Source organism: Macaca nemestrina, chromosome 13, assembly GCF_043159975.1.
Source record: "Macaca nemestrina isolate mMacNem1 chromosome 13, mMacNem.hap1, whole genome shotgun sequence".
NCBI classification, from domain to species: Eukaryota; Metazoa; Chordata; class Mammalia; order Primates; family Cercopithecidae; genus Macaca; species Macaca nemestrina.
The window spans coordinates 25,431,979-25,457,219 of record NC_092137.1 but is presented as its reverse complement, the minus strand read 5'-3'; the positions used below and the strand labels follow the sequence as shown (position 1 = coordinate 25,457,219).

The 25,241-nt window shown below is 42.9% G+C and overlaps 1 protein-coding gene across 44 annotated transcripts in view; it reads left to right on the top strand.

Moving 5' to 3' along the window:
• Window positions 1–25,241, top strand: part of LOC105479800 (dystrobrevin beta) — a 311,471-nt gene that overhangs the window by 214,544 nt on the left and 71,686 nt on the right. For 27 of the 44 annotated variants that reach the window (XM_071076348.1, XM_071076352.1, XM_071076341.1 and 24 more), the window contains 2 exons: window positions 19,993–20,082; window positions 23,564–23,651. In XM_071076348.1, coding sequence (XP_070932449.1) covers window positions 19,993–20,082; window positions 23,564–23,651 — 178 coding nt within the window. The remainder of the gene's footprint in view (window positions 1–19,992; window positions 20,083–23,563; window positions 23,652–25,241) is intronic. The other 17 variants (XM_071076351.1, XM_071076350.1, XM_071076349.1 and 14 more) reach the window with 1 other exon arrangement.

Below are 25,241 nucleotides of genomic sequence, written 5' to 3'. Positions count from 1 at the left end.
GGCTTGAGGTCCTGAGCATGACCAAGCGTCACATCCATCATAGACCGTCGGCAGAGCCAAGTGGAAGGAGCAGGTTCGGGGAAAAAGATCTCAAGTGTAATGTTGTCGTGTTCAGATTGAGATGTTTGTGGGATGCCGGGAGTGAAGACAAGCTTTGTAAATTTTGGATGTGGGTGGGGCAAGGAAAAGTGTGGATCATTTTCAGATTTCTTCCTGGCTTGAGTTAAGGTCCCTTTGGTCAAAACACTGGAGGAGGATTTGTGCCAGAAGAGGGTTGGGAACCAGACCATCGTTTTTGTCTTCCAGATTCTTCCAGCGAATCTCACGTTCACACCAGCAAAAGGGATACAAATACTTAGAGCCAACAAATGACCAATAGAACCTGACATGCATACATGCACACACACCCCTTTTCTCCCTAGCAGCCCCCACACAGACTCTCTTCCTCTCTCACTATATAATGTCTCTTTCTCTCTTTCTGATACACACATGAACACACACGTGCTTTTTAAAAACACATTTTTACACACACATGCTTTGGGGCTTTTCACTGAAATACCTTTTGACCTTATCTCCTAAGAGGTTGACTCAGTATAGTTGCTACGGTCAAGTGATGGTGATGGGCCACAGCCTGGCACATAGAACAAACATCTCCGAATGCTGAAATTCCCATGCTGATCCAGCCTAGACGTACTATGTTTAACCAGAGATTTTTTTCACTCCTCTTGATATGAAACTAGTAAAATATTTCAGCTCACTGTAGCTAGTAAAGCAAACACTTAAATCAGTACAGTTCTCAACTTTTTCATGGATCTTATTGGGGAATCTCCAGTCTACTCCCCACTTTACCCCCAATTTAGTCTTTTCTTTGCACCTGCAGGGGTTTTTCTGAAATGCAAATCTGATTATGTTGTTATCCCGATTAAAACTTTCCAGGGGCTCTTCTTTGCTACGGCACTGTCTAGTAGCATGGAATTGTTCTGTGCTAACCAGTATGGGAGCCAACTAGCCACATGTGTCTGTTGAGTACTTGAGATGTGACAGAGAAAATGAATTTTTAATTATTTATTTAGAGATGGAGTTTCATTCTTGTCACCCAGGCTGGAATACAGTGGCACAATCTCAGCTCACTGCAACCTCCACCTCCTGGGTTCAAGCAATTCTCCTGCCTCATCCTCCTGAGTAGCTGGGACTACAGGTGTGTGCCACCACACACGGCTAATTTTTCTATTTTTAGTAGAGATGGGGTTTTACCACGTTGGCCAGGGTGGTCTTGAACTCCTGACCTCAGGTGATTCACCTACCTCAGCCTCCAAAAGTGCTGGGATTACAGGCATGAGCCACTGTACCTGGCCTAATTTTATTTAATTGGAGTGAATTGGAATTTAAATAGCCATAGGTAGCTGATGGCCACACAGTTCTACAAGCTAAAACCCCCATTCTTCTGTGTGGCTTACAAGGCCCTTGTTTCTGAGCTGACCCTTGCCAGCCTTTCCAGCCCTACCTCATCCCACTCTCTCTTCTCAGCATCCATACTCAAAAGCACTTGGACCTCTCACAGTGCCCCAGGCAGGCAGCTGCATATGCCACTTCTCCCTGAAGGACCTCCCCATCCTTTTCACCTTTGTTCTCTCTTCTTTGTCATCTAATTCTTCCTTGTCATCTTAGCTCTGACTCCTCCAGGAAGCCTTCCCTAATACCCTAAAACTGTATTATGTGGTCTTCTGTGAGCCACAGCGTCTGGTACATACCATAGTATCGTAGTAGCTGTTTGTTCGATGTCTTTCTAGACTACAAGCTCTTTGAGGGTGTAGACTTCCCAGGCTTGGGCCAAAAATGAATTCCGTCTCTCAAAATCTTCTTGCTGCTGCTTGCCTCTTAATTGGTACTTCCTCTGCTAGGAAAGGGATTTTCTTTTTTCAGTTATTTCAAATAAATCACTAGTACTGCCTGCTTATTCCATTCAGAACGGGGAAATTAAAAAGAAAGGTATTATTTCTCTACTTTATACATATTATGTGTAAACATAATATTACATTGCCTTTCACATGAGTAATTAGTAGGAAGTTTAACCGATTACTAGAATTTTATGTACATTAAACCCAAGCATTGATTGATGGCGGGTCCTTAACCTCATAGAGCTTATTTACTCAGGAAGAAAACATAAATGGGGGGGTGGGGAGGGAAGAAAGTGGAAGGACTAGATATGTTTTCTTGTTCAATATGATACTTATTTGGTGAAGATTTTTGATGCAGGCCAGGTGCGGTGGCTCATGCCTGTAATCCCAGCACTTTGGGAGGTCGAGGCAGGTGGATCTGGATTGCTTGAGGCCAGAAGTTTGAGACCAACCTGGCCAACATGGCGAAACCCTGTCTCAACTAAAAATACAAAAATTAGCCAGGAATTGTGGTGTGCACCTGTAATCCCAGCTACTCAGGAGGCTGAAGCAGGAGAATTGCTTGAACCTGGGAGACGGAGGTTTCAGTGAGCTGAGATTGGGCCACTGCGCTCCAGCCTGAGCAACAGAGTGAGTGAGACTCCGTCTCAAAAAGAAAAAAAAAACAAAACAAAACACTTTTTTCATACACTTCGTGTTGGGAAAGAGGTCACTTGACAAATTTAGATAGCATCACCACCACTACTTTATTAAGACGAGACCCCACTGGGTAGATATGCACAGGAAAGGTGAGTGGTGATGAGCATTTCTTAGAGAGCCCCATGTCACTCCAGCTTCTCCATTCTGTCCATAACCTGGCTGTGCCAGAGAACCTATAGAGCCTGGCATGTCATTGCGCTTGTTTGTGTCTCTCACAGGTCCTCATTGGACAGCATTATTTTTTCTCATTAGCTTGTAATGCAGTGAAGGCACAGACTAGTTTCTTTCCCTTAAACAGAGTTGATTGCATCAAGCCACAACCTATGAGACAGTGAGCTGTTGGAAGGATGTTTTTCCTGTACCCCCTTGCCCTTTGTGGCTAAAGTCCTTTGAGGAGAGATAATCCAGATGGGGAGTGTCCTTACATTCTGTAAATCCATCTCTTCCACACTAGTGCCTTGACATTGTGTATTTTTTTTAGTGACAGAGGAGAAAAGGACCTTAATTTGCTGAGAATTATTTATGGTGTGCTGCAGGATCACATGTTAGAGAAGAGTAACATTGCTTGCCCCATGGATCTGAGAGTCTCAGTCAGGCATTTAGAATACTGTTATACCGATATAACAGCAGGCATGTGTTTACATTGCTGTAACAGAACACAGCTTTACATACTGTGATCCACAGTTGTTGTCTTCAGGCCAGGCACTGGCTCATGCCTATAATCCCAGCATTTTGGGAGGCCAAGGTGGGTGGATCACCTGAGGTCAGCAGTTCAAGACCAGCCTGCCCAATATGGCGAAACCCCATTTCTACTAAAAATACAAAAAATTAGCCAGGTGTGGTGGTGGGTGCCTGTAGTCCCAGTTACTTGGGAGACCAAGGCAGAGAATCGCTTGAACCCGGGAGGCAGAGGTTGCAGTGAGCTGAGATCACACCACTGCACTCCAGCCTGGGTGCAACAGAGTGAGACTCTGCCTAAAACAAAACAAAACAAAATAATGTTGTCCGGTGTAAGAATCTACTCTGAAATGTGTTACTTTCAGTACTAATCCCTAGCCTGCATCCACTTACCTAGGGTTTCCTTGCTAAAGTCACTGATTATTCTGGGTGTTCGGGTTTTCACTGGAATATTTTTTTGTATGTCTTCCTTCTGCTTTGGTGGTTCCTACAGATTTCTCCCACCATGGCAGAACTATTGATATTTCTTCAACTTCAGGACTTTCCAGAGTCAGAGAATTGTCTTATAATTTAACTGTTAGAATCAGCTGGCCTTGTGCATTTATTGTGGAGGACACAGAAATGCTTTTCTGAGCTTCTCACTCAGCATTTCTAATAGAGCTTCCGTGTGGGATCTTTCTTGGGACAATTTGGTCTATTTGAAGTTGTGGAGGCCAGGCTATGTGAAAGATGACAGTGGTCTTTTCTTCTCCTAGCCTTAAATTTTAGCAGATGATAAAGGGAAACAGCAGCTAGATTGATTTATGTTTATTTTTAAGAGACAGGGTCTTGCTCTGCTGCCCAGGCTGGAGTTCAGAGATGCAGTCACGGCTCACTGCATCCTCAGACTCTTGGGCTCAGGCACTTCTCAGCCTCCCAGGTAGCTAGGACCATAGGCATGTTGCCACCACACCAGGCTGAATTTTTCATTTTTTTTAAATAAAGACAGGTTCTCGCCGTGTTTCCCAGGCTGGTCTCAAACTCCTGTCCTCAAGTGACCTCCCACCTTGGCCTTCCCAGTGCCAAGATAGATTGAATTTCAGATTGAAAATGACTGAATTGAAAGTGACCGAAGTGACCCACATTCCAGTGTGTGGCTAATTTTTGGTTCCTTCCGTCCTTGGTTTCCTTCCTTGGCCTCTGTGACTAATTCCTCTGGCCTCACTCATTTCTTATATGCTGGTGCTCTTTAGGACCCTGCCTTGGGCCTACACTCCCATTTTAGTGATCCTACATCTAACCTCCTACCCAAATCAATCCTCCGAGTTCCAGAACCATTTATCTCAGTGCCCACCTGGCATTTCCACTTAGGTTTTTCACAGACATCTTAAAGCCAACATATCTAAACCTAGACTTTCTCCCCTCTTTTCACCTCTCATCACCCTTTTTCACGTCTTTTCACCCCTCTTCCTTCTCCACAGCTTCAGCTCAGTAAGTGGCAGTACCAGCCACCTCTTGCTGAAGCCAGAAACCTGGGAATCTTTTTACTCCATCCTCTCTCTCTCTTCCTCTCTCACACCAGCCAGCCAGTCACTAAGTCACTATTTTTTCAGCTTTATTGAGTTACAATTTATTTACAATAAAATTCGTCTGCCGGGCACGGTGGCTCATGCTTGTAATCCCAGCACTTTGGGAGGCCAGGCAGACATGTCGATCACTTGAGATCAGGAGTTTGAGACCAGCCTGGCCAACATGATGAAACCCCATCTCTACTAAAAATAGGAAAAATTAGCTGGGCGTGGTGGTGCGTGCCTGTAGTCCCAGCTCCTCAGGACGCTGAGGCACGAGAATCACTTGAACTCAGGAGGCGGAGGTTGCAGTGAGCCGAGATCATACCACTGCCCTCCAGCCTGGATGACAAGAGTGAGACTCCATCTCAAGTAAGTGAGTGAGTGAATGAATGAATGAATGAATGAATGAATGAATAGGCTTGGGCAACCATTCATGGTGCCCAGCGTGTCTCCCCAGCCTCATTTTCCAGTGCTTTCCCCTACTCTTCAAACTGGGACTCTTTCAGTACCTGAAGTATGCTGTAAATTCTCTCAACTGCACTTTTGCACTACCCTTCCCTCTGCCTGGGACCCTCTTCATCCAACATCTTCATTTAGCCAACCCTGTTTGTCACCCAAGTTTCAACTTTGATGTCACTTTCTGAGGGAGGACTTTTCTGATCTCCTGGACTAGGTCAAATCTTCTATTTATGATCTCCCCAAACATCCTTTTATAACATTCCCTACCCTTATAAATAATTGATTAATATCAGTATTTCTGTATTCCTCTCAAGATCGGGCACTTCACAAGGATGGAGCTACATTTGTTTATCACTGTAGTTCCAGTACTGATGTAGTATCTGGCACATAGATACTCACTAAATGTATTGAAAACTCGGTACAACTAAATATTTACTATTTGGCCACTCTGTGTCATACAATTCAGTTTTGCCTCCCAATCAAAATTCCAACTGCAACTACATTGAACTTGATGCATTTATAGCTTATCCTTGTAGGATAAGTCATTAAACTATTTTCTGACCTTATAGGTAAACCCTTTAGAGTTTATATCTGTTTTCTAAAATAACCACATATTAGGGACCCTGTCATTGACCAAGAACACACAAAAAGTGCTTTCATGAGGAAGGCAAGAGCATTGTTCCGAAACAGATTTCTAGTGTTCATGTCTAGCAGCCTCTTTGTTTTACACTTGACCCTGATTTAACTTGTTGCTCCTGGCTTATTTCTTAAACTTGCCTTTATAACCTCGTGTTGACCTCTTGTCAGACTCCAAAGGCCAGTTTCTTGCTGTGGTTCCCTTTGGACTGCTGTCCTTGCACTTTGGCCCTCGGTCGTTTTGTTGACTTACATACTATCTTCATACTTAGACCCAGTGGAGGAGCACCTGAAATCCTTGTGGCCACTGTTCCAACATGGACAGTCCAGAATAGCGTATTGCAGCCTGGAATGGTCCTGTTAGATTAGGAGCACCCTGGAGTTGATCCTGGGCTAGAAGGTTTGCCAGGAAGAAAAGTATGTTAATTCCAGAGTTGCTTTTCCTGGGAGCTTCTTCCTGTTGTGACGACTTGGAAGGGTGCAGCTATCTTCCTTAGTTTCTCACCTTCATCGCAATGAATCCCTAGGCTACCTAAAACTTATCTAAGGCATAGAAGGGTTTGAGAGCCACTTTGGAATCAAAGCAGACTTATGGATGTGGTTGTAAGCCACTTTAGTTCCTAACATCCACCTAAATTCAAGAATATAAGACAAAGACTCCTGACCTCTTCTCAGATATTGGCATGGTGCACAGGTATATAACTGGCCTCAGAACACTTCCAAGCCACCACATGGTATACACAAGGGCAGGGGCTGGCAAACTACAGCTTGTGCCAACTCCTGCCCTTATGTATACCGGGTGTATACTTGTTTTGTAAATAAAGTTTTATTGGAACATACTTGTTTATATATCGGCTATAGCTGCTTTCCCTACCATGGCAGACTGAGTAGCTGCAACAGAAACCTTATGGCCTACAAAGCCTAAAATATTTACTATCGGGCCCTTTAAGAACAATAAACATTTCACCTTGTCTTGGATTTAGAATAAGGATGCTAAAAAGAAGAGATGCAGCTCTATATACAATTTTTTTTTTATTACTCAGAATTTAAGAGCTGATAAAAGGTACTTTATAAGTCAACATGTTGTGATCCATTACCGTACTCAACATAGATAATGAAATATGATTACAAGGCTGGGCGCTAGTGGCTCACACCTCTAATCCCAGCACTTTGGGAGGTCAGGGTGGGAGGATCACTTGAGGCTAGGAGTTCGAGACCAGTATGGGCAACACAGCAAGACCCCATCTTCACAAAAAAATTTTTTCTTTAACTCTCTGGGCCTGATGCTACCCGCCTGTAGTCCCAGCTACTCAGGAGGCTGAGATGCAAGGATTGCTTGAGCCCAGGAGTTTGAAGCTGCAGTGAGCTATGATCACATCACTGCACTCCAGCCTAGGTGACTGAATGAGACTCTGTCTCAGAACAAAGAGAAAAGAAAGATTACATCAATTTAGTAGGCCTTTACATCTTCTTTATTAGTAGTATAGTAGCAGTAGTCAGAGGTACAAATTTGGCCCCTGTGAAATTTAGAATAACAAATATGGATATGAATTTCTATTCTCTCACTTCAGCTTGCCCAAGGACTTGATTATTGGGAAGATTAATGTGACTGTTTGAGTTCCCATGAAAGTAAAAGAGTATAATATACTTATTCAGAGAGCAGCTGGTAATTAGTAATTGAGAGAAGGACTACCTCCATCAAGGAAGATAATATTAGAAATAATTGTCCTACCAACACTCAACCAGTACATTAAAGATTGCTTTGACGGAACTCTTCGGTGCTTTTAACCTTCAGAGATGACTCCCTTAAATATCTAACACTTTGAAACAGTGGTTGCCAGAATTACTCTCATTGTTTGAGGAGAAACGACAGTGTTGGGAAAAAAATTATCTTAAAATCCATTATAACAACTCTTTGTAATATTCCCCAAATTCTGTATTTTCACTTACATTATATATATAAAAATTGAGGTGCCATAAGAAAACCTCACTGAACTCTGCCTGTCAATTCAAGAACAGAAATTCAGTCTAAACTTCTGCCCCAAATTGTGTATTTCCCAAATGCGGATCAGCTCCCTAGTCACAAACACACTGTAACTGTGCTCTTGCACTGACAGCCACCTCAGCGCAGCACTCGCCTGGCTGAGTGACTCGCGGCAGGAGCTCCCCCGCCTTCTCTGCCACGGCACCTGATGTTACTCCTGTCCTTTGCTGCTGTCAACTCCATTTCGCTTTAAGTGTGGCGTGGCTGAGAGAGTATGAGCCCTGAAGTCACCTAGGCCTGGGTTCAGGGTCAAGCTTTGTCACTTACCTGTTGATGGAATTGTTAACACTTACACTTAAGTACTTCACACTTAAGTACTTCTTTCTTTTTGTTTGTTTGTTTGTTTAAGACGTTGGTTGTCTGGCTCTGTTGCCCAGGCTGGAGTACAGTGACACAATCTCGGTTCACTGCAAGCTCTGCCTCCTGGGTTCAAGCGATTCTCTGCCTCAGCTTCCCAAGTAGCTGGGATTACAGGCACGTGCCACCACGCCCAGCTAATTTTTGTATTTTTTAGTAGAGACAGGGTTTCACTATATGTTGACCAGGCTGGTCTTGAACTCCTGACCTCAGGTGGTCTACTTCTCAGCCTCCCAAAGTGCTGGGATTACAGGCGTGAGTCACCACACCTGGCCTTAAGTACTTCTTTAGAAGTAACAAATTACTTCATCTTTAGGCTAATTCATTAGTTCAGCAAATATTTGGTGAGCATCTGATATGTGCAAGGCACTATTTTAGGAGGTGCCTGGTGATTTAGCCGTGTAAAAATAGGTCCGTGCTTTTATGTAGCTGCCGTTCTAGCAAAGAAGACAGAAAAATATTGTTTTATAATATAATAAAGAATAGTGGTAAATGCTGTGCAGAAAAAGAGAGAGTGAATGGGGCAGAGAGTTTCAGGGTTTAGATGGGATGATCAGGGAAGGACCCTCTGGAGAGATGACTTTGATCAGGAATCTGAATGATGTGAGGAGGAAAGAAAGCCATGCCAGCATCTGAGGGAAGATCGTTCCAGACAGAGGGAATGGGGAGGATAAAGGTCCCATGGTGGGAAGGCACTGGGTGTTTTCTGGAACAGCAGAAAGGTCAGCATGGGCCGAAGCGCAATGAGCAGAGAGACGAGTGTAGAAAACCAGCGGGAGAGGCAGCAAGGGGCCAGACCACGCAGGGGAGATGGGATTTGATTTTTAAAAAGCATTTTTAATAAGATATACTGTAGAATAGTTTTAGGCTTAAAGAAAAGTTGCAAAAGTAGTACAGTAAGTTCCTATATACATACATACCCCTTCCTCTGTTTTTTTTTTTTTCTTTCTTTCTTTCTTTCTTTTTTTCTGAGACAGAGTCTCACTCTCACCCAGGCTAGAGTGCAGTGGCTTGATCTTGGCTCACTGCAAGCTCTGCCTCCTGGATTCACACCATTCTCCTGCCTCAGCCTCTCTAGTAGCTGGGACTACAGGTGCCCACCACCATGCCCGGGTAATTTTTTTATATTTTTAGTAGAGACGGGGTTTCACTGTGTTAGCCAGGATGGTCTCGAACTCCTGACCTCAGGTAATCCCCCTGCCTTGGTCTCCCAAAGTGCTGGGATTACAGGCATGAGCCACCGTGCCCGGCCCTGTTTCTTCTATTGCTATCATATATTGCCTTGGTGCACTTGTCATAACTAAGAAATCAACACCCGTACATAAAGTTCCAGACTTTATTCCTGTTTCACTAGTTCATCGAGTCATGCCCTTTCTCTGTTCCGGGATGCCACATCTCATTTAGTTGTCCTGTCTCCCTGGCCCCTTCTGTTCTGTGAGTTTCTTTTTTTTTTTTTTTTTGAGACGGAGTCTTGCTCTGTAGCCCGGGCTGGAGTGCAGTGGCCGGATCTCAGCTCACTGCAAGCTCCGCCTCCCGGGTTTACGCCATTCTCCTGCCTCAGCCTCCGGAGTAGCTGGGACTACAGGCGCCCGCCACCTCGCCCGGCTAGTTTTTTGTATTTTTAGTAGAGACGGGGTTTCACGGTGTTAGCCAGGATGGTCTCGATCTCCTGACCTCGTGATCCGCCCGTCTCGGCCTCCCAAAGTGCTGGGATTACAGGCTTGAGCCACCACGCCCGGCCTGTTCTGTGAGTTTCTTAGTCTTGTCCTTGTTTTTCATGATCTTGGAAGTTTTGAGGAGTACTGCTCAGATATTTTGCAGAATGTCCTTCATGGTTTTCTCAAGATTAGACTGTGTTTATGGATTTGGGGGAAGAACACCACAGAGGCGAGTGCCCTTCTCCCTGCATCATAGAGAACCTGCTGTCAGCATGAGTTCTCGCTGCTGATGGGAACCTTGGTCTCCTGGCCAAAGCAGCATTGACAAGGTTTCTCCACTCTTTTCCTACTCTATTCTTTGGAAGTCCCTAAGCATGGTTCATACTCAAGGGCAAGGGTGAGGAGTTAAGATCTACTCGCCTGGAGAGGGAAGTATCTACACCCTCTGTATATCTCTCATTTGTTGATTTAATCATTTATTTATATCAGTGTGGACTCATGGATGTTTATTTTATGCTTTGGGTTATAACCCAACACTGTTTAATACATTATTTATTTTGTTGCTCAAATTGTTCCAACTCTGACTAGTGGGAGCTCTTTCTGGTTGGGACCTGTGTCCCTTTGACATGCCACCTTTTGTTTTTTAAGCACTTACTTAGGTTGTGGCGTTACAACATGCTCCAGGCTCATCTTGTATTCCCTGCCCCAGCCCTAGAATGAGACATTTTTCTAGGGAGCCCTGGCTTCTTTATTATAGAATGGTATGAGAAATCAATATGTATAGGCCGGGCATGGTGGCTCACGCCTGTAATCCCAGCACTTTGGGAGACCGAGGTGGATGTCACCTGAGGTCGGGAGTTCAAGACCAGCCTGACCAACATGGAGAAACCCCGTCTCTACCAAAAATATAAAATTAGCTGGGGTGGTGGCGCATACCTGTAATCCTAGCCACTCCAGAGGCTGAGGCAGGAAAATTGCTTGAACCTGGGAGGCAGAGGTTGCAATGAGCCGAGATCATGCCATTGCACTCCAACCTGGGCAACAAGAGCAAAACTCCGTCTCAAAGAAAAAGAAAAAAAAATCAGTGTGTATAGGCTGGGCACGGTGGCTCATGCCTGTAATCCCAACACTTTGGGAGGCCAAGGCAAGCAGATCACATGAAGTCAGGAGTTCAAGACCAGCCTGGCCAACAGGGCGAAACCCCATCTCTACTAAAAATATTAAAAAATTAGCTGGGCATGGTGGTGAGCACCTGTAGCCCCAGCTACTCAGGAGGCTGAGGCACGAGAGTCGTTTTAACCGAGGAGGCAGAGATTGCAGTGAGCCTAGATCGCGCCACTGCACTCCAGTCCAGCCTGAGTGACACAGCGAGACTCGATCTCAATTTAAAAAAAAAAAAAAGAAGGAAAAAATAAAAGAAATCAGTATGCGTATATGCACATGCCTGTATTATTTCTGTATCCATCTGTATCTGCATTAAGCTATATGTGAGTTATGCTGAAGTATCTGACTCGAATCCAGTACCGCTGGGTTTCCTCTAGCTGTCCCCACCTTGGTTGTCTGTAACTTCCCTCTCCAGGGGTGAGACACCTGGCTCCCATCATCTACCATCCATTGACTTACTTGTTCCGTGCCAGCAGCACGTGTAGCAGTTTCAGAATTATTAGTTAGGACCCTTGATTTATTTTTTAAACAGATTTACTGAGATATAACTCATAGACCATACAATTCATCCATTCAAGATGTACAATTCGGTGGTTTTTAGTGTATGCACAGAGTTTTGCAGCCACTACTGAAAACAGTTTTAGAACATTTTCCTCACCCCAAAACTGAGAAGGCCACTCATTGCAGTGTGGAGACTCAACTGTAGAGTATATGAGCAGAAGAGAGCACAGTCAAGAGGCGGTTGGAGCAGTCTAAGCAAGACCTCGTAAGAAGTTGCTCGTGAGAAGTCACGGTGGCAGTAGAGGTGATGAGAAAATAGAGCCACAGGACTTGCAGTGGATTGGATGTGTGTTCAAGGAAAAGAGAGAAATTTAAAAGACCCCTCTGGTTTTGGCCTGATGGCTGGGTATAGCGATGCCGTTTATTTAAGTTGGTCAGTCTGGGGAAGAGCAGGTGAGGAGGTGGAGTGGAGACAGTCAAGAGTTCTATTTTGAGCATGTTAGGTTTGAGATGCCCATTGGGCAGCCAAGGGGAGGTGTTGAATAGACCATCAAGTACATGATTCTGGAGCTCAAGGGAGAGGTCAGGGCTGGAGATGTAAAATCATGAGGGTTACCATAACCCCTTTCTTGTAAGATTGTTCTGAGAATAAACAAGAGAAGATACATAAGAGTATCTTGATAGGTCACAGGTACCTTGTTGATAATGACTATGACAACATATATGCCAGATGCTTTTTGACATTATTTTATTCAATCTTCCCAACAGTCTACAAAATAAATATTTTATGAAGTAGAGTTTATATTATTAATATTTTACAGATGACGGGACTAAGCATAGAGAAGTTATTGTCCAAGTGGATTAAAAATCAAAGCCCATGCTCTCAATTGCTGTATTCCACTGCCTCCTGCTTGGTACATAATTGTTACCATTGGCTCCAGGCTGCTCCTCTACACCCAGCCTCTGACCTCATCCAGCTATTGCTCACCCTTCATCCCCGCTTCCCCAATTTCAGTCCCGTCCCCTTGCTCCCTGTCCCTATAGATGTGCCTCCTGACTACGGCCTGCTACCACTAGAAATTCTGCTGACATCACAAGGTATTATCACCATCTCTTGGAGAGCAGTTCTCACACTGGAATGCAGCTAGCACACCTGCAGACTTGTTCTAAATGCAGATTCCCAGGCTGCGTTCCCAGATTGATTGAGTAGAAGCCTGGGAGTTCTAAAGGAGGTAAGTCAGGGAAAACATATTTTTAGAAAGGCTGCTTTAGACTCTACCAATCCCCTTCAAGACTCTCTGCCCTCAGCTGTGGTCATCATTAGCATTGGCTTAGAGCTAGGGGATGCCTTGAGGGAATGTGCTGATCAGGGTGCCTTACGGAATGTCCATCTTATTGTCACTCCTCATTTTAGCTCTGTGGTCGTTGTACTGACCTTTGCTTTTGCTGATCTCCCTGATTGGATAAAATTGTATTGTGTCCTCTGAGATTGGTGTGGTTGTTTCTTTTCCTACTAGAGTGTTGTTAGCACCATCGGAGCAGCAGCCATGTCTGGGTTTTGTTTACGGTGGTGTCTTCATCACTGGATACCTAGTAGGGCTCCGTCCATTGTTTCAGGTGCCAGTTTCCATCAGTAATGCTGTTAGAACGATGGGCTGTTTAGGCATCATCTCCTTTTATGGATTGAATTGACATTTGACAGTTTAGGAATTCTTGTTTTTATAGGAAAAAACCTGAATTGTAAACTATTGACTCTGCTTTGGAAAAACAAATTTCTAAAACAAACTTTGTTTATTAGTTGGGAGTTATATATATGTTGCATATTTATGTATATATGTATATTTATATTTTACCAAAAAGGAAAGAGTTTAAATTTTCTTAATCTGGTAAAATAGATACAACTTTGAATGGGGGTAAAACAACATTACACCCCACACTGCAAACAAAATTACCAGAAAATTCATGGTCGTTTAACTTCCTTATCTGACTACTAAGAATGCTTTTCATTGTGTTCTAGATCTCTAATTATATGACAAACAATACTGCTTCTGAATAGAAGCCCTCCTATAGGCCGGGCCTGGTGGCTCACGCCTGTAATCCCAGCACTTTGGAAACTGAGGCGGGCGGATGACCTGAGGTCAGGAATACGAGACCAGCCTGGCCAATATGGCGAAACCCCATCTCTACTAAAAATACAAAAATTAGCCGGGCATGGTGGCACACACCTGTAGTCCCAGCTACTTGGGAGGCTGAGGCAGGAGAATTGCTTGAACCTGGGAGGCAGAGGTTGTAGTGAGCCGAGATGGCACCACTGCAATCCAGCCTAGGCGACACAGTGAGACTCTGTCTCAAAAAAAAAAAAAAAAAAAAAATCCTTTCTCGGCCTCAGTTCCCTTTCTAAGTGCCCTCTATATCTCTCCTTCCTATTTCAGAAAAACTTCTTCAAAGGGTTATCTGTAGAAGGAAACTTCAATTTCTGTTCTGCCATTTCCTTTCCAACACACCCAGTCAGACTTTCACCTCCTGTTACTTTGCCAAAACTATTTATGTCAAGGACACTGGTGACTTCTATACCACAGAATCCAGTGGTCAGTTTTCAGTAGTTACCCTTACTTGATCTGTCAGTAGCGTTTGGCATAGATGATCTCTCCTTTCTACTTGAAACACTTGTTGCACGTGGCCTCCAAATATCACGCTCTCCTAGTTTTTCTCATTTCTTCTTGGCCTCCTTTGCAAGTTTTTCCACACTCCTTTGAAACCCGAATGGTAGTGTGTGACAGGGACCACTTCTCTTTTTTGTCTTTACTCACTATTAGTAGGCGATTATAGCCAGACTCATACTTTTTATAACACCGATGATATTGCTGACTTCTAAATGTATTTTTCTGGCCCACACCTTTTCCCTGAGCCCTTACCTCATATATCTACCTCCTAATCAGTACCTTCACTTGGATATTTAATACATATCTCATAATTAGCATGTTCCAAACTGAGTTCTTTATCGTCCCTCACCAGACCTACTTCTCCCTTAGCCTTCCCCATCTCAGTTCGTGACAGTCCCATTTTCCCAATTGCTCATTCAGAACCCTTGATTTCTCTCATTCCCTTACATCCATCTCCACTTCCTGACTGTGAGATCAACACCATTTCTGTATGCAAAAACACCATGGAAATTTGTTCAAGATTCTGCTATTTCTTACGACCTCTATTAAACACTGTTTTCCTAGCCCACTCTTGTCTCTCGCCTGGAAGATTGCAGTAGTCTTCTAATTGACTACATCTTCCCCTGTTCTCTAGCAGTTTACTTTCTAGAGAGGAAATATCTTTTATTTATTTATGAATGATGGAGTTTTGCTCTTGTTGCCCAGGCTGGAGTGCAAGGGCATGATCTCAGCTCACTGCAACCTGCGCCTCCTGGGTTCAAACAATTCTCAGGCTTCAGTCTCCCGAGTAGCTGGGATTACAGGCATCCACAACCACTAATTTTCTGTATTTTTAGTAGAGACAGTGTTTCATCATTTTGACCAGGCTGGTCTTGAACTCCTGACCTCAAGTGATCCACCCAACTCAGCTTCCCAAAGTGCTGGGATTACAGGTGTGAGCCACCGTGCCCAGCCTTGGAAATATCTTTTAATTTTTTTAGAAATGAGGGTCTTGCTATGTTGCCGAAGCTGCTTTCTAACTCCTGAGCTCAAGTGGTCTTCCCACCTTGTCCTCTCCAACATGCTGGAATTACAGGCATAAGCCACTGCACCCAGCCTAATGATCTTATTAAAATGTAAATAATATCAGGGCCGGGTTCTGTGATTTACATCTGTAATCCCAGCACTTTGGAAGGCCGAGGTGGGTGGATCACTTGAAGTCAGGAGTTCAAGACCATCCTGGCCACCATGGCGAAACCCTATCTCTACTAAAAACCACAAAAATTGGCTGGGCATGGTGGTGCATGCCTGTAATCCCAGTTACTCAGGAGGCTAAGGCAGGAGAATCACTTGAACCCAGGAGGCAGAGGTTGCCATGAGCCGAGGTTGTATCACTGCACTCTAGCCGGGGCAACACAGCGAGACTCCATCTCAAAATATAAAATAAAATCATATATCACCTCTCAGTAGCTTCTCATATCAGAGTAAAAGCTAAAATACTTGTAATGGCCTACAAGAGAGCTGAAAGGGATAATGTCTGAAATGAAAAATTCAATGGATGGACTTACACTGAACTTAAAGACATGGCAGTACAAATTACCCAGAGTAGAGCACAGAGAGGAAAATGACTGAAAAGGAACTGAGCCTCTGGAACCTGTGGGGTAATATCAGGCAGTCTTAACGGACGAGAGGGAGAAAAAATATTTAAGAAACATTTTTCCCAACTTTTCAAAGAAATTTTTACAAATTCATTGAAAACTATAAACCTACAAATACTATAAACACAACAAACTGTACGCCAGGATAAACAAAGAGAAAACTATACCAAGGCACATCAGAATCAAATTGCTGAAAATCAGTGATGAAGAAAACGTTTAAAAAGCTGCTAGAGCCGGGCGCAGTGGCTCACACCTGTAATCCCAGCACTTTGGGAGGCTGAGGCAGGCGGATCACAAGATCAGAAGATCGAGACCATCCTGGCTAACACGGTGAAACCCCTTCTCTACTAAAAATACAAAAAATTAGCCGGGCATGGTGGCGGGCGCCTGTAGTCCCAGCTACTCGGGAGGCTGAGGCAGGGGAATAGCGGGAACCCAGGAGGCAGAGCTTGCAGTGAGCCAAGATCACGCCACTGCACTCCAGCCTGGGCAAGAGTGCGAGACTCCGTCTCAAAAAGAAAAAAAGCAGCTAGAGGGAAAAAAAAAAAAAAAAGGCATATTACATACCTGAACCCAGGAGTTCAAGACCAGCCTGGGCAACAAAGTGAGACCCTGTCTCTACAAAAGATTTAAAAATTAGGGCTGGGTGTGGTGGCTCATGCCTGTAATCCCAGCACTTTGGGAGGCAGAGGCAGGCGGATCATGAAGTCAACAGATCGAGACTATCCTGGCTAACACAGTGAAACCCGTCTCTACTAAAAATACAAAAAAATTAGCCAGACATGGTAGCGGGCGCCTGTAGTCCTAGCTATCCAAGAGGCTGAGGGCAGGAGAATGGCGTGAACCCAGGAGGCGGAGCTTGCAGTGAGCCGAGATCGTGCCGCTGTACTCCAGCCTGGATGACAGAGCAAGACTCTGTCTCAAAAATAAATAAGTAAATAAATATTAGGTGTGGGGGTGCACACCTGTAGCCCCAGCTACTCTGGAGACTGAGGCAGGAGGATCGCTTGAGCCCAGGAGGTTAAGGCTGCAGTGATCCATGATTGCACCATGGCACTCCAGCCTGGGCGACAGAGCAAGACTCTGCCTAAAGAAAAGACATGTTACGTACAAGGAAACAAAGATAAGAAGAACTGTTGATTTCTCATTAACCCTTTTCCTGTTTAGAAAAAAAGTACAGCTCGCTGCCAGTGCGCCTTTAATTTTACATAAACACACTCTTTGAGGCTGAAGCAAAGCTGACTGATTTTCAATGTGAAAATAAAATATACAGACTGTTTTTGGAGTTATTTCTAAACAGAACTAACATCAGAATCATCTGAGTCATCAGAATCATGTATTTCGGAAAAAAGGTTGATTCATTAAATGAATCTTCAGCCAACCATTCGAGAATGATGTTAATAATTAACATCAGCCAGTCACAGTGGCTCACACCTGTAATCCCAGCACTCTGGGAGGCCGAGGTGGGTGGATCATGAGGTCAAGAGATCGAGACCATCCTGGGCAACGTGGTGAAACCCCATCTCTACTAAAAGTACAAAAAATTAGCTGAGCATGGTGGTGCGCGCCTGTAGTCCCAGCTACTTGGGAGGCTGAGGCAGGAGAATTGCTTGAACCCAGGAGGCGGAGATTGCGGTGAGCCGAGATCGCACCACTGCACTCTAGCCTGGCAACAGAGTGAGACTCCATCTCAAAAATAGTAATAATAATAGTAATAATAATAAACATCATGCACAGGAATGCTGTGCTTTCTACGCTTTGGCATTTTCAGCAATCGAGAATTACTGTATTTTGTAAATGGAAATTCCACTACTAAGAACAGAATGCTATAACTAGAATGATGTCTTTTCTTTCCAAAGTCAGTATACTAGAGTGATGAGATAATAATAATAAAAGCAAGATATTTCATGGCAAAGTTATCTCAGGGTAAATGCTGTATCTGCAAGTGCTGCTGGTGAGTATTCTCGGGACAAATGGGAAAAGGGTTAAAAGCAATGTAACGCAGAAGAAAACGGAATGGTACCTTGAAAGCACTGAGAGGACTTATTTTTCTTCATTCTGAAATATACAGATTTTCTACCTTTTTCCACTGAGAAGTCCTAGAATCAGTGAGCCTAGAACCGTGGGCACCCTAGCATCCTGAATGTGGTCCCTAAATACTTTTTGCCAGTAAACGGAACAAGGGATCCTTAGAAGGATGGTTCATTCCAAGTCTGGGACAAGATATATAACAAACAAAAGTAGAGGGCTGGGCACAGTGCCTCACACCTGTATTCTCAGCACACTGGGAGACCGAGGTAGGTGGATTGCCTAAGGTCAGGAATTCGAGACCAGCCTGGCCAACATGGTGAAACCCCTTCTCTACTAAAAATACAAAAATTAGCCGGGCGTGGTGGCGCGTGCCTGTAATCCCAGCTACACAGGAGACTGAGGCAGGAGAATCACTTGAACTTGGGAGGCGGAGGTTGCAGTGAGCTGAGATTGCACCACTGTACTCCAGCCTGGGTGACAGAGTGATACTCTGTCTCAAAAAAAAAAGAAAATAATAATAAAACCTAGAGCATTTTATTGTGCTAGAAAGCAGGAAAGCTAATAAGGTCTAATGGATATATCAAAAGAACACAAGAGCCTACAACAGGAGCTTCCACTGGCCAAAGGTAGGACAGTTTGAGCCTCAGAAAGATGACTGGGGCTGGGCGCAGTGACTCACATCTGTAATCCCAGCACTTTGAGAAGCTGAAGCAGGGAGATCACTTGAGGTCAGGAGTCCAAGACCAGCCTGGCCAACATGGCGAAACCCCTTCTCTACTAAAAATACAAAAATTAACTGGTGGTACGCGCCTGTCATCCCAGCTACTTGGGAGGCTGAGGTAGGAGAATCACCTGAACCCAGGAGGCGGAGGTTGCAGTGAGCCAATATCGTGCCATCGCACTCCAGCCTGGGAGACAGAGTGAGACTCCGTCTCAAAAAAAAAAAAAAAAAAAAAAAACCAGAAATGTATCAGTCAAATACAAACATAAAAGAAACCTACCAGCCAAATGCAAAGTGGGGACTTTGGATCTTGACTTTAATGTAAATGGACATTTTTTAAGATTTGAGGAAATTGGCAGATGGACTGGGATACTAAAATATTTTTGTCTATGTTTTTAGGTGTGATAATGGTGTTAGGTTGTGTGAAATGTTTTTACTGTCTGATAGATGTACAGGCTCAAGTATTCCCAGGTGAAGTAATTGCCTGGGGTTTGCTTTTAGCCACACGTCCCTGCACAAAAAGTGGGAGGAATGAAAATTCGATTAGATAACATTGACAGAATGTTGATATTCATTCAAGTTTTGCTGTGGGTACCTGAGGGGTAGTCATTACGTTACTCTATTTTATGCAAGTTTTAATATTTCTGTACTAAAAATTTAGAAGACCATGTGCTTAAGGACCTTTCACATATCTGTAAGAGAGAGCCTCACTCAGAATATATAGTGTTGCCTTACAATTAGGTGCAGTTCTGTTGAGTTTGGGATGGGTACCAGTTTTATGGGAGAAACAAACTGATGCTAAAGGCAGTATCCTTATAGAAATAAAAATGTTTTAATTGGCAACATGAAGTAACACTGAAAATTCTTAGATGCACACAAAAGCTTATAAAAGCATAACACTAGGGGGTCACATAGTAATATTTAGTAGACTGGCTGTGCCTCAGTTGTCTTGCCAGAGGGGATCCTCTAAAAAGTTCATCATCACAGAGCGCAGCACCTGGACAAAAGTGGTACACGCGGCTCCTCTGCGCACTCAACAAGTCCTTCCCAAGGGCTGTCATGTCAGTGCCAGAGCCACCCCTGAAGGACTGCTTTTGTTTCGAGGATTTGAGAGATGGATTCCTGAGGATCTAACACCATATTCCATTATGCGTTGTGGGTTTTTTATTGTTTTCCTTATCATGATTTATTATTTTTTAAATTTTTCTTTGAAGTTTGCTCATTTTAATCCATGTTCATTTCTCCCTGTGTGTGTGTTTGTGTCACGCTTGCTGTCTTTGCCTCCATTGTTCCTAGGTTACAGTATAGCCAGGATATACCCTGTCACTTGGCCGATGAGCATGCGCTGATAGCCTCCTATGTGGCCCGTCTGCAGCACTGTGCACGGTCAGTGGTGGTGCAGCAGCAGTGGGCAACCAGGGGTGATCAGAGGGAGGGAGAGCTTTGCTACCTGGGGTTGTCAGCTGGAAAAAAAACTGCATGTAGCGTTTTTCTTGAGCAACTACCAGCTATGTTTGGCAGAGTTAAAATAGTTGCTAAGCATTCGCTTCTACAAGAGAGGGAGGGTTGCCAAGCCTAGGCGCTTACCTAAACATGGAGTCAGACATTCTCCTTTAAAGTGGGGTTCACTTCCTTCAACTTACACTCAAAAAAGATACAAACCTATGAGAGGTCGACATTTCCAAAGATGCAGTATTCACAGGGGTATGTGATGCAGCCTCTTCCTGTTCATTCTTACCTGAATAATGAAATCTTTGTATTAACATTCAAAGTTTAGAGTTGGTCAGCCCACAGATATCCTGCTTTGTCTTATCTGGGGACTTTGATACTGTCACCCTATTACATCTTTACCACCCTTTATCTGTTAGCAGGAATCTGTCATTGTTGATTATTTAAACCAGTGATTCCCAACAATGGTATTGGATCACTGTCACCTGAGGGTCTTTTTCCAAATTATATAGACCCTCTCTATTGTAATACTTACATATATTATAATAGCTCCACATTCCCCTTACGCTGAAAACTACTACAGTAGTGATTCATTGTTAATAAGAGAATGTGTCTGATTCTTCAGTGGTTCGGGATGGAAAAACATTTGATAACTGCTAACTATAGCAAAGTTCATCCTTTTTTTAAAAGATTTAGTACCGAAAAAAATGGTATTATGTTCAGGTAGGTCCAAAGTCTCCTGCCCACTCCATGCCCACACCCACCACCATTCTTCAAGTAGGATGACAGGTAAAGTTTAAACAATCTAAAGCCATCCTTCCCCTATGTAACAGCAAAGTAGAGTCACAAGGCCAAACAACTTGGAAAGCCATGCTTTGAGATTCTTATTCTTAGAGAGAAAACCTAATTTATAAGCTATACCCATAACAGAGGCTGAAGCTTTAAATTTTGATCTTAGTTTTGCTTACAGCATGCCTTGGCTCCTTGGGAGGGTCATCTGACCTTGCTGCTACTCCCCATAATAATAGAAGAATAAATTAATAGTCAGTCGGGAAATATACATATGAAAAAGACTGTTTTTAATATTATACTTTATACCGTTTTCCACAGTTTTCCTGATATGACTAAATAGCATCATTTTTCTGGGGTATTTATGTATCTCTAAAGCTTGGAGAAGTAGGGTTTTCTAACCTTCTAAGTATGTTTAATAGGCTCACCCTCTAAAAGGGAAGGAAGGGCCTGATAATTGTGTGCGCTGCATCACAAAGTGTCTTCTCATCCAACAGGTGATTTCTTCGCACACTGTCCCAGCTTCTTGGTCTCTAGGAATAGAGTTGTTTCACCTTAGGCAAGACAAATTCTTTATTATCAGTAAAGGCAATTGTCCAGAGTGAGCAAAAGTTTCCATGGTAAAAATAGCAGCAGAATGTTTAACAGAGACTGTTACCTAGTAATGTAGCCCAATCAGCTTTATGGTAGGTTTAGCTAAGGCCCTCAAGTCTCACCTCGGCTCCCTGAGCAAAAATTGGTGGCTGGTAGCCTTGGGAGAACATGACGAGTGAGTGAGTACTGCCTGACTTCTTGATTAGTAATCTAAGAAACTGAGCTTCATACTTCTTCCGAGAAGTCAGAACTTTCCTGGCTAACTAATTCTGAAAATGAAAGTCAATTCAAACAGAAGAATAAGGATCCTTTCTAATTGCCCTCAAATAATTTTCATTGACCTTAAAACCTCTCATCAACACAAGCTTCCAGTTTCTGGCTAGAAAACATAGCCAATTAAAGCAGTCTGTCATCCACACTCATGTATAAATGACAAATAGGATCAGCCTTCCTAAGGAGATAGAATGTGATTGAGAAAAAGGAGCTCTTTTGCACAGAAGAACCTATTGTATCCCTTGCCAGATAACAGAGGTCAGCCACTTTAGGCCGCACTTCTTAGGCTTCCAATCCCTCCATAATATGATCCACTTGTATTCTTAAGCATCCATTTTTATTGTTTTTTTTTTTTTTTAATTTAAAAGATAGTTCTCTTATTTCACACAAATACCTTTAAAGCACAAATATTACAGTTTATCTCTCACCTTGGGGCCTTGACCCTAAAATATTAAAGCCGCCTGATAGTAGTCTGTTCTTATTACAAGATCATTTTTCAGAGGATGATTATCCTGGAGATGGATATTTGCATGCTTAAAATTATAAAGTGTTGACAAATGTCATAGGCAGAAAACTCAAAGCACTTTAAAAAAATCCTAGAAGAAAGACTAAGTTAAGCTTAAAGACTTAGCCAAAGAGATAGAAAGATTCTAAAAAAAGCAAAAACTAGAAAAAATATAGTTGATTCTACACATGAAAATTTCAGACAGATCTTTATTGATTTAGCCGCACCCTTCCCAGATTCCCCTCAGTAATTATAACAAACTTTGATGAGTATTGAAGTCATGTCTTTAAATTTTTCTATATGACTTGTCATACTGCTAAATTCTGATCAGGGGTTTTTGGAAACCCGAGAACATAGGGCCAAAGTGGAGGTAAGCCACAACAGCCACCTCCAGTCATTTAGTCATCATCATCACTGTTGTCTTAAAGCATCTGCCAGTCCTAAACAGAGAATTATATAGCCACAGTCCCTATTAATCTGGGACTGTCTTGATAAGGATAAATAGCATTTGATATACTAAATTAAAGAAGTCATGTATTTCAGAATCCAAACTTCCATATCAGCATCCCATATGCAGAGCCAGCCTATTGCTCAAGAACCCTTCCCTCATCCAGATACCACATTATCTGATAACCTGTCTGAATGGGTCCTTAGATTTTTTAGAGTGTTGGTACTGTTGTTAAAGAGTAATGCATTAAACTAATTAACTCCAAGATGGGGCTATAGATGTAGAATGAGCATAGTAAAGGAAGAGAAAGGGGCACGAAAAGGGGAATATTTGATGTCATGGAATCTTTCCAGCTTTACAGTGTGTTTGGCCTGCCCTGACAAGGCCAAACTTTTGCTTAGCCAGTGTTAAGTATATTTTTTCTCAGCCCTCTATTTTTCATAATGCTCTTGGTCTTTTTGAATTTGAGATCAAGGTCTAAAAAGTCATCAGTTTTAAACATTTGGTTAGAAATCCCTGTCTCAGACTTTGTGGGTGCCCTGTGTTTTCTTAGCCCTTGCATTCAAAATTAAGTGCCCCTTTGATGGTGGGGGAGCAGCGGGGATGTGCTGCCAATGAGGAATGACAAATGTGGCCTCCTCGTTTCTCTAAATCCCCTTTTTTCTCAGAAGGCCATTAGTATCTATGACCCAGACCTCTAGTTCTTTTATTACCATTCTTTTATGAGCTTTTCTTCCATCTATTCTAAGAATGGAACAAGAATAAGGGATGTTTAATAGACACCTGTTGCATTTTTATTTCCTTGGCAGTGTTCTGGACAGTCCTAGCCGACTGGATGAGGAACACCGTCTTATAGCTCGATATGCTGCCCGGCTGGCTGCAGAAGCAGGAAACGTGGTAAGTTAATGGAGGATCCCAGGAAAGTAGCAGAAATTAGCATTACTTTAATATACAAATGGAAAGGGAATAGTAGACATGAAATTTAGGAGAACAGGTACCTCAGGGACAAAAGGAAGGGGAGTGTTTAGGGAGGAGATTGAAGGGGCCCTTAATTTTATCTAAATGTTCTCTTTATTTGAAAAATGAACCCACGCCTGTAATCCCAGCACTTTGGGAGGCCGAGGAGGGCGGATCATGAGGTCAGGAGATCAAGACCATCCTGGGTAACACAGTGAAACACCATCTCTACTAAAAAAAATACAAAAAAATTAGTTGGGCGTGGTGGCAGGCTCCTGTAGTCACAGCTACTTGGGAGGCTGAGGCAGGAATGGCTTGAAGCCAGGAGGCGGAGCTTGCAGTGAGCCGAGATCACACCACTGCTCTCCAGCCTGGGTGACAGAGCGAGACTCCATCTCAAAAAAAAAAAAAAAAAAAAAAAGAATCAAGAAGAGAAAATCAAAGAGCCAGAATTTCATTCTTTTAAGATATCAATAAAATTAATAAATGCAGCAATACTCATCAAGTAAACAGGATAAAACACTAATTACTAATATCAGGAATGGAAAAAGAGACATTGCTGTAGATCCCACAGACATTAAAAGAATGATAAGGGAATATGATGAACAACTTTTTCCCAGTAAGATTAACAACCTAGATAAAATAGATAAATTCCTTGAAAGACGCAAATTAATAAAACTGACACAGGAACAAATAAAAAAATCAAATATTCCTATGTCAGTTAAAGAAGTTGAATTCATAATTAACTTCCCACAAAGAAAACCCCAAGCTTGGCCAGGCGCAGTGGCTCACACCTGTAATCCCAGCACTTTGGGAGGTTGTGGCGGGTGGATCACGAGGTCAGGAGTTCAAGACCAGCCTGGCCAACATGGTGAAACCCCGTCTCTACTAAAAATACAAAAATTAGCTGGGCGTGGTAGCAGGCTCCTGTAATCCCAGCTACTCGGGCGGCTGAGGCATGAGAATCACTTGAACCCAGGAGGTGGAGGTTGCAGTGAGCCGAGATGGAGCTACTGTACTGGGATAGAGCGAGACTCAGTCTCAAAAGAAAAAAAAAAAGAAAAAAGAAAACCCCAAGCTCAGATACTTAAGGAAGAAATAATGTCAATTTAATGCAAACTCTTTCAGAAAATAGAGCAAGAAGGAACACTTTACAAGTCATTTTATGAGGCCACTATAACCTGATAAAAAAACAATACAGAGGCATTACAGGCAAAGAAAATTGCTGGCCAAATTCTCTCATGAACTAGATACAAAAATCCTTAACAAAATATTAGCAAATTGAATCTAGCAATATACAAAAAGGATGATACTCCATGATAAAGTGAGATTTATCCTAGAAATGCAAATGTATTTAATATATAAAAATCAATGTAATTCACCACATTAACAGTTAAAAGATAAAAATTATAAGATCAATAGATGTAGAAAAAGCATTTGAAAAAATACAGCACTTATTTATGATAAAACTTTTCCACATGCTAAGAATAGAAGGAAACTTCCTCACCCTGATAAAGAACACCTACAAAA